This window comes from Leptonotus elevatus, chromosome 10, assembly GCF_054856555.1.
Source record: "Leptonotus elevatus isolate MCC_2025b chromosome 10, RoL_Lele_1.0, whole genome shotgun sequence".
Classification (NCBI taxonomy): Eukaryota; Metazoa; Chordata; class Actinopteri; order Syngnathiformes; family Syngnathidae; genus Leptonotus; species Leptonotus elevatus.
In genome coordinates this window covers 19,857,647-19,878,749 of record NC_141248.1, presented here as the reverse complement: position 1 = coordinate 19,878,749, position 21,103 = coordinate 19,857,647, and the positions used below count along the sequence as shown (strand labels likewise).

General features: G+C 41.3%; 1 protein-coding gene across 3 annotated transcripts in view; it reads left to right on the top strand.

Annotated features, from left to right (window-relative positions):
• cacna2d2a (calcium channel, voltage-dependent, alpha 2/delta subunit 2a) overlaps window positions 1-21,103 on the top strand; it is a 157,496-nt gene that overhangs the window by 58,145 nt on the left and 78,248 nt on the right. For all 3 annotated transcript variants that reach the window (XM_086087194.1, XM_086087193.1, XM_086087195.1), the window contains exon 4: window positions 18,466-18,525. In XM_086087194.1, coding sequence (XP_085943320.1) covers window positions 18,466-18,525 — 60 coding nt within the window. The remainder of the gene's footprint in view (window positions 1-18,465; window positions 18,526-21,103) is intronic.

The window sequence follows — 21,103 nt, the reverse complement described above, 5'->3', positions numbered from 1 at the left end:
CAATGCCCGCTTACCTTGGCTCTACCCCCCCCCCCCCCCCACACGAATGACAGATGGCTGCCGACTATATGGCAAGGAGGCCTGTTTGCTCGGTAATCACCCGTTTAATTTAGCTTGTGTTTGAAGACCTACGGCAGCTGTCAGCCATGGTGACCATGGGGCACGGGCTGCGGGATGAGTGACAGGAAAAAAAGGTGCATGATGGAAGAGGAAAGAGGGGCGGTAGATAGGAGCTTGCCTCTAGGCGGCGTTGGGTTCGGGGGTGGTGGGTGGTGTGCGCTTTAGTGAGACAGTAAAGAGACTGTTAAATACTGACCTTCAAAGACCTCGTCTGTCGTCGCGGCGGTATTTCTCTTCATGTTTGTCTCTATTTATTTCTTCCTTGCCTCATTTGAAATGCAAAAACAAAAAAAAGCTCACTTTAAAAGAAGCCATCTTTTCTGTATAATATTGTTAGAATCCAAGGGAATGCCCTGTAAAAATGGTCAACAATTTACCAATTTTTAGGTAGCAAAGTAAAATGGAAATACGTATGTTTTCGTCATTATCTCCAAAACGCTTACATTCATGAAACCTCTACAGCCGAATGAAAACGATTACCTAAAGCTGAACCAAGTGTTAGTGTTAATGGCCGACAATTTAGAAGTCAATTAATCGCCCTGGGTGATTGCACATTGGCAGTTAACGCTGTTAAAGCACTTGTGCTCGAGTATGTTGCCGCCCGATGCACATCCGCAAATGACATCGCACAGCTCGGATCAATTTTAGCCATGTCATGCATGCAATCCCACCTTTTAAAGCGTTTTATATGCCTGAGGTTGACTTCCTCCCGACGTTTTCCCTCCCCTTCTTCCTGCGCGAGACGGAGAGAGAGAGAGAGAGAGCGAGCGAAGGCGCAAGATCGATGCCGGGGCCCGCGCGCGCGGCGAGCGGCAGCTGGCCGAATCGCAGCCATCGATCAGGCACAGAGCATTTACTCTGCCAGACTGCTGGGCTTTTGTGGATGGAGATTATTTCCAAATTATTATAGGAGGCAGATGCTTGTCAGAAGATGCTCTCTGTCAAGGTTACACTTTTTTTTGTCGCTCGCCTGCCCACCTCGCCCTCTGTCGCGCTCGCACATCGTCACCCAGTTTGGCTTTTTACATCCTCTTATCTATCACTTTGTATTGTTTTGTGTCATAGTTACAGTTATTAATATTCAGGCCTGTAATCCGTTACCCCAGCCTATTTGCGTTTGTTTGGGTTTTTTTTGGGGGGGGGGGGGGGAATCTATCCTCGGCTATTCACTAAAAAACTCACTTACTTACTTTAATGTCTCTGGAATTGGAGCTTAATTTTGTAGCTCCCTAAAATGCCCCAAAACGGCACCAAAGCCCTGGCTCATAGGAAAGTAGTAAGTGTGGTGTCAAGGAAACTAAGTGGGAGTGATAGACCACAACTGTTCTTAGATTTTGCTTGGGTTCTTGAGTCCATTTTCTATCCGCTGAGTGGGTATTGAAAAACTCAGATGTTGCTTGACAATTTATTTTTGTATATTGTGAAGTGGACATTGCGCACACTTGCACTGCATTTATTTATTTTTTAAATCACATCATCTGTAAGACGTCTTTTTTCAAAGGTAGTGTTGTAAAATGATGTTATATCAAACTGTTTTGGGGTCATAGTTTGTGATATATTTATGGTTTCAAGTTTTCTTCCAGACAAATACCAGTACGGGTACTCACCGACACGATACCAAGCACAAACACATAAAATTGTATCCCAAAAAAACATGACCATTTTTAAAGAAAGACTTACTGTAAATATCCCAATATAGCATTTTTTCTTAAAATGACATGACATTTTTGAAATTTCTAACCCACTTATAAAATCATAATTTCAGTAAATATTTGTGAGAAAAATGCATCTCGGCCATACATTTAAAACATCCATCCATCCATCCATTTTCTGTACCGCTTGTCCTCACAAGGGTCGCGGGGGTTGCTGGAGCCTATCCCAGCTGGCTTCGGGCAGTAGGCGGGGTACACCCTGAACTGGTACATTTAAAACAATTCCATGAAAAATGGTAAAAACCATCGTAACTTGGCGTGCGACGATGTATTCTTACACCACTTGGCAAACTAGCCGATCGTACGCCATCCGTAACTTCAATATGTTGAGTACCGTCGTAATCCGAGTACTCCCCCGAATCGTCTCTCTGCATGAATCGTTGGATTTTGTGAATACTTTCAGCCTCATGAGTCTGATTTAAGACCACGGCCTTATATGCCCCTGGGCTGCAGATCTCGTTAGCAGTATTACAATTTGTATGGTCAGCATAAATCCTCCACATCGCTTTCTTCCAATAGTATGATATATCACCGCCCGTGGTGTTAAGCACACCATTTTACAACTCTTACAATGGTGCTCACTGCCAGGCCATTTTTTTATTTTTGTAATTCAATCGAGTTCATCCCGGAACACGACAATTTCGCTCTCTATCTCTGCATTTAAGCGTGGACGAGCCGTGCTGTGCCGGAAGCGGGTGTCCAAATACCGACATCAAATGGAAAAGCAGCCTACAGAAGTAGTAAAAATTGTAAAAGCACTCATCGGAACAGTCTGAAGCCAAAGCCTTTTGGTCGGATTGATATTACGTTGGAACCATTAAAGCGTCGTCTTTATTGTCTGTGCACTCAAAAAAAAATCAAATCACGACCCGTCCATCTCTCCGTTTTCAATACCGCCTCTTCTCGCAAGGGTCATGACTGAGTTGGAGTCGATCCCAGATACCACATGAATTGTGAAATGTAAACATGTAAGAACAGCAATGAGCGCTTACACGGAACACATCACGATATGATTTCATATTCCCCGGCGAGGAACTTGCTGGTGTATAAATACCAGGACGCTTAGCTCCGTTTCTGTGAATAAAGATGTCCTCTGGGAAGGGGTAGGCCGTGAAGGGGGGGGGGGGGGGCGTAGTGGAGGAATGGAGGCCAGCGGAAGCCCGAACGGGGGAGTTGGAGGGTTGATAAGACGAAAGGCAAGTGAGAGGGATTAATTGTTCACCCAGGAGAGGACGATAACAATCGGATGTTTAAAAACCGCCACAACTAATCCTGTCATTTCTCGGACTGGAATAATGAAAAAAGGATATCTGGTGAAGAAGTGGAAACTGAGCTGATCTGTATGCTTGGAACATAGCACAGCAGACATGTATTTATCACATAAAAAAAACATTAATCAAAAGCTCTCGGAAAAATAAATGTGTGCTTCTTTTTTTTTTTGCTTTTTACTTTACTGTGGCTACCACCAACCTCATCTCATCATTTTGGGTCCCAATCACAAGTTTAGAAAACTTTCTATGGTATGGTAAAGTCAGCTTTTTAAAAGGGAAGTCAACATCTTGACAATAATATGTTCTATGCAGCCCCACTAGTCTAAATACGGTATTTTGGTTAATATTGCGTTAGTGAAATAGAAGTTAAGCTGCAAAATCCAGCAGTTTTTATCAATATCAGAAGGCGGCCATTTTGCCACTTGCTGTCGAGTGAAAATGACATCACAGTTGCTCAGGTCTCAGGTAACAACCAATCACAGCTCAGCTTCAGAAAACAGGTGAGCTTGTGATTCGTGCGGTTGCCTGAGCCCTTGAGCAACTGTGATGTCATCTTCAGTCGACAGCAAGTGGCAAAATGGCCGCCCCTTGAGATGGATGAAAATGGATGGATTTTGCTACATAACTCATATATAAATATAATATGAATCAGAATGTCATATTTACACTAGTGAGGTCACATGCAATATATTATTGTCAAGAAATGTGTACTCTGGAGAGAACATACAAACTCCCAGAACCCAGAACCTTTTGACTGTCGACGTGGATGTCTCTCAAAGCAATTACAGCAGATTGAAAGCAAATTAAATTTGAAGCCCAGAGCAAGACCAGCAACTGAACGCCTATGACAGATATGACAAGGGGTGGCTGTGGCACCCACGGGTCGGCGGTGGCGGGGGGAGGGGGGGGGGGTATGATAGCTGTGCGGGTCATGGAGCTACTTAGGTAGAAGAGCAAAGAGACAGAAGCAGGCCAAGATGCTCCAATAGAAGGAATATGGAGAGGTGGGCAGGATTTAAAGGGGGCCATAAACTCGGCACCCTGGCTATAAACAGCACACTCGGTCCTGTAGAGTGACAGCAATAATGTGCCATATGTCTTTCGACAGCGCGACTCCCTTCCGGGCAGCGTCTGCCGTACATTTATTTCCGTAAAAAATGGAACTGGCGCCGGCCTTGACAAAGTCGCCGTCATGGTAAATGTTTTGTTCCCTTCATCATAAAACTCTGACATCCATGACGAAAGAGTCATCAGGGAACGGATACTATTTGGATTTGGAAAAACAAACACAAATTCTGCTTCTGTGCTAGGCACGCTTGCGTGTTTGTGAGCACAACGTCACAATTGTATGGTTTAATTGATGGCATGCTTTGCTAACTTATACCACACTTTTTACCGTCTATTTTTTGCTAGACTCCAATTGATCACATTCATCTTAAGATTTTGGAGACTGCCTCATATAGCACACACGTCAGCATCATTTGCGGTTGCCGATCTTCACCCAGCCTTCCTGCCCAAGTCACAGGCAGAGAAACTCGCGGCTGTTTTACTGGATTTTGACTGATTTTGCGAGGCCCACAGAATATTGTGTTCTATTGCTATAAAAACATGGAACCTACCAAAAGAAAGATTAGAGTCTCTTCTTTTATCAGGAAAAAAAAAGTATATTTATATATGTTTCCATATTAGAATATAGCTGAGTTTCCTCATTATTCACAAACCTGTTGAAAACACTGGGAAAAAGCTTGTTGCGACTGATCTTTTATACTCTGCTGCCACCTGCTGGCCATTTTTTTATAATAACTACCATTGCTTTAAGCGATCTATTCATGTCAGAAGCTGTATCAAAGCCTTCTGTATGCTCTAGCATAAAAAAACATATAAATACGTTTTTGGGAGTGTGAAAGTATTAACAAACGTATTTATACGTGGTTTTGGTTTGAATGCGTTAATCGAATCAAGAGAGCACGGCCGAGCTCCAGTAAAGAAAGTATCGTAAACTCCCTATTTATTCTCTAGTCTGCTTGAACATTAGGAGCCCGAGACGTTGGTCGACCTGCAGGAGGTTATTACTTCTTAAAAGGGATACGTTATAGATATATAATATACATATATACTTGAACTCGAACCCTGGCAGAAAGCAACAGTCTTTTTGTGACTTCCTTGTCAAGGACTTTTAGCCCCTGCCATTGTTTTATTCATGTGGAATAATCTGCATAATCAGACTTTTTGTTACACAAATAGCAGATAATTGAACTGTGGGGCCAATAAATAGAGGACATGCGTCAACTTTCATCTCGTTTGGTTTTGTGCGCGCGTGCGTCTGAATGTGTATGCCTGTCACCTCTGATCAAGGAGACATATGCCCTGCATCTTGATGCCGCTTTGGCTCCAATCCACCCCCACCGCCCACCCCCACAGTCGGTGAAAAAAAAATGGTCAGGTCACTCAAGCAACCTGTTAGCAGATGCACCGGCTAACGGAGCGGTCATGTGCTTTCTCTCTACCTGATTCATTTGCACCTCTTGCAAATTCAACACCGCCGCTATGCAATTTCCTCCTTGTGGGTCGCCTCCAAGGTTGAAGCCTCACGGGGACGCCCAAGAGACGCTAACATCTCCAACGGTATTGTTATTTTTAGGAAAAGGGCGCCCTCGGGGCGCTTTGCGTCTCGCTCGCTCACTCGCTCTGATGTCTGGTCGATGCTAATAACTTTGGGGAGCGAGCGGGCAGCCGTTTGAGGCATGTTTATGATGATCTGTCAAATACTGACGGTGAACTCAACCAGACGCTCCCTCCAGTCACCGGGCGCCTCATCCTCACCCGCCGCCCCCTGCTGGACCGTGCGCAGATGCACATTCGGATGCTTACGGGTCTGTCTGCTCTTGCCTTGGGCTAAACTTTTTTTTCTTTTTTTCCCCTCAAATTGTTGTTAATCTGCGTTGTGGACTAGTGGTTAGTACATTTGCCTCACTGTTAGGAGATCTGGTTTCCAACCAGCTCAATGGCCTCGTGGTGTGTCCACACTGAGACGGGGAGTTTGTAGGTTTGATCCCCGGCCAGGTCATACCAAGGACTATAAATCAGGGGATGGGTCAAACGCAGACAACAAATTTCACCCTGCTTAGGTGAGTCTGACAGTCAGTGATACTTCCACTTAACAATTTGTTTTCATTATGGTAGCTTTCATTGATGTTAAATGATATTGATGGCAGCAACATTTTTGAATCAAACATAATATAATCCAAACACATTTTTTTGTTGATACAGTTGTTTTGTCTTTGCAGTCTTTAGAACTGCTATTTTAAAACGGAAAAAAAGTGAAAATGCTTTATTCCAAGTAATTCAACATTGTCCAAATTCATCCTTTTATCGTCAACCATGTCATTTAACAATTTTAAGACATAATGAAAAAATATTGTTGCTAATTTAAAACCGAAAAAAAGAGCATGCTTTATTCCAGTTAAGCCAACATTTTCCAAATTCATCCTTTTATCGTCAACCATGTAATTTAACAATTTTAAGACATAATGGAAAAATATTGTTCTTTTGTTTTCTTTTGAACAGTGAAAATGCTTTATTCCAAGTAATTCAACATTGTCCAAATTCATCCTTTTATCGTCAACCATGTCATTTAACAATTTTAAGACATAATGGAAAAATATTGTTGCTAATTTAAAACCGAAAAAAAGAGCATGCTTTATTTCAGGTAAGCCAACATTTTCCAAATTCATCATTTTATCGTCAACCATGTAATTTAACAATTTTAAGACATAATGGAAAAATATTGTTGCTAATTTAAAACCGAAAAAAAGAGCATGCTTTATTTCAGGTAAGCCAACATTTTCCAAATTCATCCTTTTATCGTCAACCATGTAATTTAACAATTTTAAGACATAATGGAAAAATATTGTTGCTAATTTAAAACCGAAAAAAAGAGCATGCTTTATTTCAGGTAAGCCAACATTTTCCAAATTCATCATTTTATCGTCAACCATGTAATTAAACAATTTTAAGACATAACGGAAAATTAGCTTTACTTAAGTTGTGATTACACTCGCTTTTGACATCTGCTTTTGTCTATTACTGAGCACTATATGTGAAGGCCAACATTTTAATGCATTATTTTTGTTGTTTTGTTGAGAATGAAATACTCCCAAGTGAATATCCATTCTATTTTTCATGGATATATATTTAACTTGCTGCATCAATAATTTTGCCTGTATTAATTTAACACTCTTTATTTTTTTTGTTTCTTATTTACAGAATGAACATGACATGAGAATATTATTAGATTGAATTGAATTCTTTTGTTTCCTTTTGAACAGATATTTTATTATAGAATGGGTGGAATTATGTTATTTCACATTTTTCAGGCATTTTAATTGATGAGATGCAGGTGCACTTCAGCAGTCGGTATATATTCGATTAATCCTCATAATAAACACGAAAGTAGACTGCACTGAAGGGGCTAATGATCGGAGGTGATTATTTTCCAAGCCTTTTGTATAGAAGCTTGGTGTCTTCGGGGAGACGATATTGTTCAAAAGTAATTACAGCTGCCTGTTTGGTGGAGTTGAAGCCTGATCACAATGCTGGCAATCTCCTGTAGCAATATGGAGTTTTGTGGGAAAGTGTGGCGTGAAGAAAAGCTTGGTGCTGGATTTTTGTTCTGCTGAAAAGACGGCAAATTCTCCCCGTCTGCGGGTTGATGACGGTTTTGCATCATCCTGATCTGGTCTCCGTGGAAACAGCCGAGCACGGTTGTGGGACCCTTTTTTGGGGAAACGTCGAAGAAGTGTGCTAACATTTCCGTGGTGGAAGAGGAAGATTACGTGGCGAAACAAAGGGATTATCTCGGCACATGCTACAATGGCGGCAGACTCGCCGGCCCCCACTTACGGGGCCTGCCACAGGCGGGCTTTGGAGAGCAGAACAAAGCTGGGGTCTCCCACCCATCCAACGCACACAGTTGGCTAATACCACGACAATACCCAGCTGCCTGTCTACCGAGCAGGGACCTGGAATTAAGCATCATTATTGCTCCTCATTATGGACTTCAACGCTGTTGACAACCAGTATTTGCTTGTGACCTGCAGAGGTGGCAAGTGTGCACTTTAGTACAAGTATAGATACTTGTGCTTGTGCTAGAAAACAAACTGATTTGACAAGTTGAAAAGAATAAACTAAGTAAAGATTCTGAAGTACAAAAGTAAAAATTACATTTGGCAATTCAGTTAGGTAAAAAAAAAAAAACGCAATAAATGAAATCCGCAAAGTAGTTAGCTTTATGTTTGACATTTATTATAAATGTTTAAAGGCTCTAAAACCCCTAACGCACAATTTATACACTTTTCTAATCGAGGCATTTATATTTTCTCACATTTCTCTCTTGTTTAAACATTCTCATTGTTAAACATTCATAAATTAAAAAATAGGTAGGTTCCTGTAAAAAAAAAAAAAAAAAAAAAAAGCATGCAAATTATTAATTAATTTAATTAATTAAAATAAATGGACCCCCCCAAAAAAATCCCCAAAAGAAAAAAATATTGGGAAAAAATATGTAAATGCACGGGTTGGCAAGTTGTAATATCCTGTACTGCTCTATACTACAATGTGAGTAGTCCTACTATTTTTTGGGGTGTATTTGGAATAACATCCAGGACAAACATATTACCTGAATAATATAACAATTTTGAGGGAGTTTATTTGCACAAAATGAATTCTTGCACTTAATGTTGGTTTGGTTAGCATTTGTTGCCTACCTGTGGTCTATATGATTCAGTGAGAAAAGTGTAAAAGTAAAAAGTAGCCAGAAAAGTCAATACTGAAGTAAAATACAAAAACCTACAGTAGAGTAAGAGAATATTTGTGCTTCATTGCTTCTCAGCACTGACCTAAATGTGAACTTGAGTTTTTGGCCGCCGTTGCGCTGATTGAAATTATACAAAAATGTGCACTAAATTTGACTTCCGCACGATTTGAAGTCAATTATAGTCGTTTTTTGAAGTTGCCTTGACAGTTGTTGGATGTACGAGGGGGAAAGTTTGAGGTCACTTAAGTGAAACTGATGGAAAGAAATGGCATATGATGGGCAGGATAAAAGCGCCCATCCAGGGGGAGAGATAAAGAGGACAGAGCGAGGGAAGAAACGAAAGGTATGGATGCAGGGGCGTCGAAAAGGAGGAGAGGAGGGAGGTAGCGGGAGGGCGAGGGTGCGACGCGAAAGTGAGTTAGCCTGTGAGGGTTTTAAAATTCTGAAGTGGAAAGTCCCTCCATCTGTTATTGAGGAACGGTTCTGACTCAGTGATTTCTATGATTGGCCTTAATCCCAGCCGAGTGGAGGAGACAGAATGAAGAGCTTAGAGCCGACCGCTCTCACTCCAGCGGCTGCCGCGACTCAGTCTGCTGCCCCCTCATGGAGCCACCGACCGCTGCGCGGCGCTAAACCGCACCGAGCCGGCCGAACCCCCTCGGGCTGTGACACCGCGCTGACATTTGAATACGGCACGCATTTGTCATCGGCCCCGGCGCGCGTATTCATGCCCGCTGATGATGCCCCTTGCGTCTCCTCAAATATCACGGAAGCAATACTGGCCTGATATGTATCATGTCTGCTGCACTTTCAGCGCAGACCTGACACAGCTAATTATTCCAAGTGGCTTAGTGCGTCAGCATGTAACGTGGCAGCTTCTCGCCATGGTACCAGAGGAACAGCCCTGCTTGATGTGCAAGTGTTTAAACTGTGATGACTTAAATATGTTACGCGGGTGTCCTTGATTTCAGACGGTACCTTCTTAACATTTAACAGCTACAGCTAGAACGAAGAGAGATCTCTGATTTAATTTCGCCTGGTCAAAAACAACAATTGCCACTTTTTTAAACGATATATGAAAGGGATGTTCGATACCATTTTTTGTTGGGGGGGGGGGGGCAATACCGATACTTGGTATCGATACTCAGCCATTCCTAATATATAATCAATAAAATAACTTTTTTGGGTCCTTTAATGCTTACCCCAACAATAAATATATAAATTACAGGCAGGACTGTTTTACAATATTTTGTCCTTTAATATTTGTTTAAAACAGAGACACAAATAGGCAAAAATTGCCCAATTATGGGGGGGTTATTTTATTTTTATTGTATTTTTTTTGGGGGGGGGGGGTGTTTGTAAGTCATTCATTATCTTTGTCATATATTGTAATTAGAGCTGTCAAAGATTAAAAAAAATTCAATCAAATTAATCACATTTTAGAATTTTGATTAATCCCGATTAATCGCTTAATTAAAAAGACTTTTTCTCAACAGTTTTTGCCCGCCAAATTTAAAGAGCAACGGTTATGTGTTAATTTTTTTGACATGTTATCAGGACGTCTTCACAAAAAAAAAAATGTCCACTGCACACGCTCATCCTCCTCTTTTTCTAATCAGTTAATTACTTGCATTAAAAAAAGGACCCGAGTAGTTTGACATGAACAAATATTCTGAATGTCATATGCAAACATTTATGAAATGCTTTACTTTAATGCATGTAGTTATTTTAATTGCTCAAACATAACCTGTGCTACCTTTAACGTAACCATCCGCTGTCAGGCTAAAGTCAAAATTAATAGTGTGATTAATCTGCGTTAATACATGATTAATTAATTAGTTAATGCGTTATCTGTGACAGTACGAGTGTTAATGTTTAAAAAAAAAAGAGGCTAATATCGACTGATTAAAACAGCCGTCCAATTAATCAGTCAGGACTTATTCACGTAATTGCTATCCCTAATTGTCCTTTCAGATATCTGCAACATCATTTCATCCAGAACAAATCACATCACATTTGCCATCCACTTGTATGAAGTTTGTCGTTACAGATGTGCAATTCATTTGCAGATATTGGCCATCCTTACGCCTTTTCAGATATTTTGGCAGTTTTTAAGTCATGCTCTTCATTCAACACCCAGACATACCCAAAAAAAAAAATAATAATCTAAGCCAGTCTCTTTAGAAACAATGCTGTCTTAAACAGTAACAGCACAATGAAATCAAGCTTTTTGTGGCTCCATAGTTGTCTTTTGTTATAGAGCGCCATTTGAGAGACAGAAATAATAAAATGTGCCATTACTAAAAATGACCCGTACAAAGCCCACTTATGCGGAACAAGTGCACTCATATAAGACGTTGCATTATTTCCTGCCATAAATGAAGATGGAAAAAGTGCCATTAAAGATTTGACAATGTGCCATTTCAAGTGCTTATCAATCTCGCTGTGATATATTGAAGCACGGACAGATATGTAACAATAACAATAACAAAGAACGAAGACAGCAAGCACAATGTGATGTGGGAAGTGGCCCGCCCGGTCGGTGGATGCGGAATCCGAAGAGCAACAGCATCAGATTCACTCGTCGTCATCTAGCAGGAGAGGAGAGGCGGCAAGAGTGAGGAGAAGCGGTAGTAAAACAGGCTTAAGTGTGGTTTAACTGAATGCTAAACTATAAAAAAAAAAAAAAAGGTCTTAAATTGGAATTAAAACATTTCAACTGCGGCTCTAATTTCCGTAGGTTCCTGAATGTTGTAGCCCAAATGATCTAGAACCTCTGGACTTTTTAAGAACAATTACAAGTTTTATTATACAATAATCAGTTTTTTTTATGGGGTTGGGTTATGCTAGAGAAGAAGGCTTTGTTGCAGCCTCTCAACTGAAGAGAATGCTTAAAGCAATGATAGTTATTACAAAAAACGGCCAGCAGGTGGCAGTTGAGTGTAAGAGATCAACCAGGGCCATGTTGCAAAAAGGCTCTTTTCCCCACTGCAAAATGGAAACAGATAGATATTTACTTTTTTTCCTGATGAAAGAGACTTTAATCTTTCTTTTGGTAGGTTCCAAGTTTTTTTTATAGTAATAGAACACAATATTCTGTGGGCCTTGCAAAATCCAGTAAAACAGCCGGGAGCAAACAGGGTTGCTTCAGTGAAAATGGCTGGGAGTGAATGAGTTAATGACACTCCCAAAATATTTTTAATAGTTCATATTCAAAGTTTTACCACAAACTATGATTCTCAAAACAGTTTAATATCATTCCAAGCTACGAAGCTCATCACCGACGGGGCTTTTGGTGCCATTTTGTTCACAAAAAGCACTACAACCGCCAAGTCCGTTTTTGAGCATGTCGATGAGAATAGCTTGAAAGAATACATACATTTGTGAATAGTGAAGCGAATTACGGTCCGAGAGTTTCGTCAACATGGACGGTCTTTTCTACAACAGCTTTAATGGTAGTCTGCAGCCATAGCAAATTGTATACTGCATGGATAATATGTGCTCAAGAGTCCCCGGGCTCACTCCTTTGATTGGGACGGATCACATCAGCCAATCAGTGAACATTTTAGCCGTGCCCTTCCCTCAACACATCATTACGAGCGGCCTCAGCAGAGTCATTCCGCAGTTTCTTCGGCCCCGATGTGCCGTCGGTCCGGCAACAAAAGCCAACCGGGTCATTTGGAACGCGTCGAGTGGCCGCATTCAAGGCCGCAATCACGTACAGACCGCGTTTTTGTACCCTCAAGTGCCCTCTGGCTCAAACACACACGGAGGGGAGCTGTTTTGCCAGAGTGTCCGTCTGGATAACGCAGGCGGCAGGCAGTGTGCGGTGTGGAGTGCTCTTTATAAGCTAACGCTTCAATGGAAGGGCCTCACGGACCGCTGCAATCACGCAGGTGGTCCGGTGTCAAGTTGACGCTTAGCGCAGCATGACGCCACCTGTCCCTGGTGGGCTGTCATTCGCCGAGAAAGACTTTGAGTGAACGAACCTCTCCCCTCCGGACCAGAGCAAACACAACCGTAATGAATATTAAAGATTATAATCGCCTCATGCTGAGCTTCACCTTCATCTTCCCGCTCTGTGATTTCACAGCGAGGCAACTCAACCTTTCACCGGCGGGATTTTTATGACAGCTGAGACGTCAACACACATCTTTGGATTTTTTTTGGGGGGGGGGGGGGTCATTACTTCCAACGCGGGCGCGACAAATTGATATATTGGCCGTTAAGGACTTTGTCGAAAAGCCATTGTTCTGTCAATCAATGATGGTTTTATTAATGATGTTATGTTTTATAGTCGTGATGTCGTTTTTAAGCAGAGGAGGCATATTGGATTTAGCTCCAAACAAGAGGGTCCCATTAGTTCAGGTTTAAATGTCTTGTTGCATCAACGGGCTTGCGGTATATGGAAACATGGAACTGCCAATATGGGGTAAATATTTTTTAATGGCAAGTGTTCAAACGTACTCGCAAATACATTTGAACGTATTTTACAAACTTGTAGGCTAAATGCTACAAACATATGCAAGTAATACCTCATGGCAAATATGGGAAAATATGCTATGTTTGTAGCATTTAGCCAACAAGTACATACAGTACGTTGGAATGTACTCGCGAGTATTTTTTTAACGTAAAAAAACACGCGAGTACGTTCGAACGTACTTGTACGCTAAATGCTACAAACATTGCATCATTTCCCCTAATGCCACATGGTATTACGCCAAAAGAAATGACTGCTGACATAATAATAAATCATAAATGTTGTTCCTTAATTTGCGAACGTATTGGTATAATATGGGCCAAAAAAGTGTCTTTGTTTCACTTGCGCATGCCCAACTTGCAATTACAATTGTATACTCTGTGGAATATTGAGAAAATATGCTATGTTTGTAGCATTTAGCCTACAAGTACGTTGGAATGTACTCGGGAATATGTTTGCACGTATTTGCAAGTACGCTCAAACATAACTCGTAAATACTCGTAAATACGCCAGTCAAAAATGTTTACTCCACATTGGCAGTTCTATGCTGCCGTAGTAAACAGGTACGAGGGTCCTCGTTAAGAAAGTTACCCCCATGTTTACTGTTATTTGGTTTGTGTGGCAAACCAAGAATTGAGCATTCTTCAAATATGCCGCCACGAGATGTAAGCTTGTAAGTCAAGGTACCACTGTACAGTGGATCCCGGCTCACTCCAAGACAGTTTCTTAACTCTTTGACTGCCAGACGTTTTCAGAAAAGGGATGCCGCCAGTGCCAGCCGATTTAAGCATTTTGACTGATTTTCAAGGTCCACAGAAAATGTTCTGTTTGGACTATGGAAACACACGTACTACCAAATGAAAGATTGGACTTTCATCTTTCATCAGAAAAAAAGAGTTTGTTTCTACCTTATTCCGTTCTTTAGTAATCAACAATAGAAAATGGTTAGTTTGACCCAATTTCGCCTGTGTTGGACCAAAATACGGAGAAATCAAGCTTTTAGTGAAGCGATATTATTTCATGCATTCTAGTGAATTTGACACTTCTTTTTGTCCATGAATGATGCCACAAACACCTAAATAGTGCTTTACTTCTATAAAACACTACCACCAAGAATGAAAAAGTGTTTTTTGATAGCAAAATACGTTTATTTACATTCAACAGTGTAACAATTTGACAACAATTTGGCAAACTATTTACAAATGTGTGCAACTGTGGTGCTATTTACAAATATGTGGATGTTTCAACGACAGTTTTTCTTTTTGTAACACTCTCCTGCGTGCAAAGAGACGCAACAGCATTTGCACAACAGATTGCCTCTTCGCGTGCGCCACTTTCTTGCCGGCCGTTTTTTTCCGGGGAATAGCAAGTATATACTGCAGTGTGTCATCAAGTCTAATATCAGGATCATGCTACGGTTACGTTACGGTGGTGTTACGTCTCGCTTCCCCGTGTCCTTCAGTTGCTATACCGGGTTGGTAGGAGATGTTCTGATCCATTTTATCCACTCCATTCATGGTGGCATCGTAGTCCAGAAACAGTGTCTTCTCCGTGATCAGACTGTACCCGCTCCTCCGATGAATATGCATTGGACTCGGGGTACTCTTCATTGTCCGATCGAATGTCCGCTTGTGCAGCTCCGCGTTTTCCGGCCTTAGCAGCGCTAGCCGCGCTAGCCGCGCTTTGCCGGTGGGGCTTACTACGTGTTCATAACAGTCACGTTGGCGTAGAGCTCGGAGTCATCTTCATCATCATCATCAATCTGCATTGGTCGATGCCAACTCTCCATCGCCCGATCGAATGTCCGATTGTGTAGAAGTACCCGGCCGGCTATTGTGCGCGTTTTCCGGCCTTAGCAGCGCTAGCCGCGCTAGCCGCGCTTAGCCGTGAGGCTTACTACGTGTTCATAACAGTCACGCCAAAGCTTCCAACTTTGGCGTAGAGCTCGTTGTCATCATCATCGTTGACATCAATGCGCTTTTTAGTATTGATTGATGCTTTCCGTCTTTGAAAAAAATGCTCAAGCTGAGCTGCTTGTAACCGGTTGCTTGGTCAAGCCATTGTGGCTTGGATCAGCCATTGTCTCCTCAACACTCTAGCTCCGCCTCACGTCTTCTACTGACGCCCACGGTGGGCGGCCCATCCAACCTTGTGCAAAGAGAGTCATCGCTGCCCTCTAGGGGCCAAAACGAGTCTTTGACTAATCAGATCTGCCTGATACTTTCAGCACAGCTGCCCAAGGCTTTCCTGCACCCGTTTTTGAAAAAAAAAAAAAAAAAACATAGGGGACGTCTTTTAACGTCCTCGGCGCCCTTCCCTAGGTTTATGCTAAACGTTTTATAACGTTTATGGCAGTCAAAGAGTTAAGTGGATTCATGTGAATGCTGAATTCCGAATAATCAGGAGTTCACTGTATACTTTTGTGACATTTGTATGTTGGGAAATGATGAACTAATAGATGACCTCAAATGAGAAAGTGGTCAGTTCCATTCCAATTTTCTGCCAATCGGTGGCTAGCGAGCCACCATTATTTTTGAGTGCATATTTTTCATGCAAATTTTGCTCTGTTTCTGAATATGACCCGAATGAAATTAATGTCGGCGACCATCAATCAATGAAATGCGTTTGACTGCGGGCTGTAGCTCACATACGTTGTGCGCAGACCTTGTGGACGGACGTCGCCATCCATTACCATCGTGTTTATGTTCCTTGACCTTGCCGGAAGGCTCGCTGACAAATCGCGCCGTCATACGTCGTCGATGGACGACGGCGGTATAACAATCAGGCACTTAAGTTGTGAGGTCAGCTCTCCTGGTGGCGAGCGTTGTGCGGGCCTTTCGTTGGGAGCTTTTCTATTGGTGCTGATCGAACCACGCTCATCCAGTCGTCTAAGCTGCTTGGGTTCCTGCCACCAGCAGGGGCTCAGACAACTCCTTCCCGCATCTCTCACTCTGATTCATTGGCTGTTTGTCTTGCCCATCCATCTGGGCCGACGCCGAAGACGCATGGCTGTTTGGGAGCAGCCAGACTGCATTAAAATGCCGGGGATAAGACAGGGTCCTAGAGGAATAATGGCCGAATTGGGCGATTGGGAGGGGGGGGGGGGGGGGGTATTTTTCGAGTAATAGACAGAGTGCCGATAAGAGATTGTCGCTGTTGGAAAAAGGCAGAATCGAAAAAAGATGAAAGGGAAGCTCGATCGTAGATCCTGACAGGGGTTGGTAAAAAAAAAAAAAAAAAAGGATAGAGGCCTTGTCGTAAATATACCGTCGTTATTTCAAGGTTACCTCAAGTTGAGGAATATTGCACAGGGTGTCCTCGATTGACAACAGTTTCGTGTGAGGTTACGAACAGAATGCAATGAACTCGTTTGCATTTTCCTCATATTGAACAATGTAATGTTTCATTGTGGTTGCCTCGTTAACATCAATGAGCCACTTTACAAGCACACACACACACACACACACACACACACACACACACACACACACACACACACACACTCACAGTTTTTGCTTATAGGCTCCCGGGTTAATAATTTCAATGCACTAATTAGATCCTCATTTTGTTGATTCACTCGACGATGTTCCCATTAGGACAAGAATGCAATCTTTAGTTAAAGGGCTCGCTCAGGTGATTTTGAAAGACAAATTAAATAGCAGTACAGCAAAGTACGAAGAGGACATTTGTAAGAAGGGGTACTTTTAGTATTTATTCATCCGTTTTTTACTGCGAATAAAGACAGATCTTCACTTTCATACTCCAAAATCTCTCTTAACAGATGTTAATACTCTTAGGTTTCTCTCTTTGCTTTATTCCACACAGTCTTTCATTGTGATTTGTTGTTGTTTTGTTTTTGTTTTTTTGTTTAAGTTGGTCAGCTTTGGCCACCAGGCTCAAGATCACCCCCTAGGGGCCATAGGTAGAGATACCTCAGAAAAAGGGAGCTATTTGATTTTTAACATTTCTAGATGAAGGGAAATATAAAATGGTAATGTGTATGGAAAATTGCAGAGGTGACACCGTCTCATCGCCAGTCCGTCACTGGCGAACTCCTGTTTCGACTGACGGAAACTTTGAAACGCTGATGGATTAAGCGTTGATGGAAGATTTTCAGCCGTGACCCGAACCGTCACGAAACAAAAAAGCAAATTCGAGGGTTAGTTTAAGGATGAAGACTGACGGACTGGGCCTGCACGAAATAATGACAGACTGGCGGGCCAGCAGTTAGCAAATGACGAGTGGTTTAATGACACGCCCACTACTGGAAAATGATTTAACAATAAAGAAACAATATAATTCTAACAATTTTTCAATGAATTATGGTGGAAATGACTATTAGGAATTAATAATTTCTGCATTTCTGGATTTTGAAGTATTCAGTTTAGGTGAACGGTATGAGATTTTTAATGGGTTTAATGAGTACACACTCACACGCACGCACACATGCACACACACACACACACATACACATGCACATGCACATGCACATACTCACCAACATACAAAATAAAAAATAATAATAAAATAAATAAATAAAAAAGAGAGCAATGATGATGACATGTCAAATCGGCAAAATTACCAAATGAACAATACTGAGCTCTAAAGAAAAAATGAAATAAAAAAATAATAATAATTTCTGCATTTACCTCATTTGCGGGTTCGTCATTCATGAATTTGCCTATTTGCATTTTTTTTTTTAAACCGATCCTCAGTTTTCCACAAAAATTGAGTGAGCCTCCATTACTCAGAGCTATTTGCTTTTGCAGGGGTTCACTGTAGGCTAGTATAAGCAACATCAAAAAAAGAAAGTGGTTCTTCGCAATGGTTAATAACTGAATTAATAATATAAGCAGTGGTTGGCAGCATTTTTATTCCCATTACTGACACATTTGGGTGATTAAACAAGCCTGGAGTCAAATTGACCCAGGGACATTATTGCTGCCCATCCTGAGACACAAACGAGGAGGTTTAACCGACTGTGCCTCGGACTGGACACGCTTATAATAACCAATCAAAGCCCTGTTGACTTGTGACACTCACTGCTGATTTTGTGTTTCCTTCCAGAAACTGGCCAATGAGGCAGAGCAGCTTCAGAAGGATCACGAGTGGCAAGACGGAGTGACGGTAAAGTAGGACACGACCTCTCTTTTTTTCCTCTCTTCCCTGGACGACCTTCCCTTCTCTTCCGGTTTCTTTTTCGGGCAACATGTGTACAGTATATCGTGCTCTTACTGGTGTATCTTCCCGTTACGTTCTCTCCGGTTAAACGCAAAGCCGGGTACACACATACAGATTTGTAACATCTCTTTTTTTTGTTTTTTTAATTTTTTTATTTATACTTAAAAAAATAATAATAATAAAGATTTGTAACATCTCAACCGATCTATCAAATGGGAGAACCAACATAAGACGAGGGGAAAATTTGTCAAGTGCGTTCTTACTCTTGCTCTCAACTCTATATGACCAACACAGCTCATGCAGTACCAAACCTCACCTGTGGAGGCAGAAGGGTGCCACAGGGCTTGCAGACTGCTGGAAAAATACAAAGATGTCAAATCAGATTTCCCCACTTAATGCAGATCATCGTCTTTTAGTATCATAAGGATTTCTGATCGTAACAGTAAAACAGGTTTAACAGTTGCGATTGTTTGGACTGTTTTCCAACCAAACGTGACGTAAATAAATAAATAATAATAATAATAATAATATAATAATACATTTATATTATTTAAGAGCCTCTCTGTTCAACTTAGCATACTTTTGCTGACCTTTAAAGCCGCAGATCTTCTCTCAAAATCTAAAAAATAACACACACACACGCACACACAATGTTGCAGAGGTTTGCGTATTTGTCCGTATCTGTTTCTGATCCTCACATGCACCGATGACTCTCAAATTTGTAAACACTCAAATACCCCCGCGCACACGCAAGTACGTATGTAGCAGATCCACCTTCCCTGCTGTCATATCCTCCGTCTCCAGGGAGACGGGTTTGCTGTCATGCTACACTTCCCCCAAATGGATTTTTAACCCCCTTGTGCCTCCAGGGGGGATGTTTGAGAAAAAGCTTTAACTGATTTCAAACGAATAATAATGAGCGCCACTTTCTTGCAAAGTCCTTTTTGTATTTTTTTGCATTTTATTTAATATCAATTCACGCTTGCTTAGCCTCTGATGCTGCGGCGTTAGGGTGACTGCGCTGGGCTTCGACCTTCCCTTGCCGCTTCTTTCGCCAGCAGCGGTGGGGAGATTTGATGCCTGCCTGGCTCACAAAAAGAGTCCGGTTCACAAAACTGCAATCCAGCATGGCGTCAATAGTTGTCTAGTGCTACCACAAACCATTTAAGCGGGAGCCTTCCCACCTTCACGGCACACCACCAAAAAAAAAAATTGCCACAAAAGTATGACTGTATGAAATAATGATGATCTCATCTCAATTTATTCACAATTAACTTAATCAGGGTGAAATCTGGGCCTTTTTAATTGAAGAGGACGCTATAATTATGTCGTATGAATGGGAACGGGTGAAAATGCATGTTAGTTGAAACTTCTGCCACCTAATGAAAGAGTCTATAATTATTTTAAAAGCTATAATAGACTTGGCAAAGTGGTGGACATACTGTCCTATCCAACAGGCAATTCAAGTTTCCCGCAGCTCCTTCACCTTCTTCTTTCTCTTAAAGGCACATGCATGCATACAGACGCAGTAGAGTATTTTGCATACCAGTACCAAAAATAAACGTAGCTTTCAAAGTACCACCGAGACTGAGAGAATCACTATTTTGTTATATGCTTCCATTTTTTTTTTTTTTCAAATAGTTGTGTTTTTTTAAGGGTATTTTATTTTTTTACACGTCTAAATGTATTGAACGTGTAGGAGGGTAAAACTATATAAAATAAATGTCTCTCTAGCACAATTTCTTTAAATAGGGCTGGGCAATGAATTGATTTTGGCTTCCCTTGATCTTTAAAACATTATAATCAAAGAAACACTATCCATTTGCCGAATGGTGAGGTGTGCATGCACGTTCCAACGTTTTCAAAGTTCCCCGAATGCAGCATGCCTTTTGCGTAGCAAGCATACAACGTTATGGGACTCTGCCGTCCCTGTGTGTGTTTTAAAGTGTTTAATGACACCCCAGTTGGAGTTGACTGCAAAATGAAACGCACAACAGATATACTTACACTTTTTGTATATTTCAATATTAGACATGCTTCGTTTTAAAACATCGCTGCTGTTAACGATATAGTCAATGTAAAATCACATTGACATGCTAACAGGAAATTAGCATTGAGCTCGAGGAGTTTTTCTACTCTTCTTATTCCATTAAGTGTATACTCCATGCATGTATGGCACTACACTGCCTCTAAGAGGCCAACACGTGCATAGCAGGAACAACCTCTATTTATTGTTATTTAACTCATTCATTGCCATTGACATTGGCTTTAGACGTCAAAAATTAATTTGAACTATTTCTATTAGTTTAAATTTTTCTTCCACTTTTGCTAACAAGAGTATGAAAACCTAGAAAAAATGTTTTACTGTAAATTTAGAACATATATAAAATTTGTGATCAATCGTTAGTTAACAAGTGAAGTCATGTGATTAATTACAATTTTAAAAAAAGAATCGCCTGACGGGCCTAATTTAGAAAAATAAAATCTAAATAAGGGGCATTTAATCGTAATTAATCGCATGATA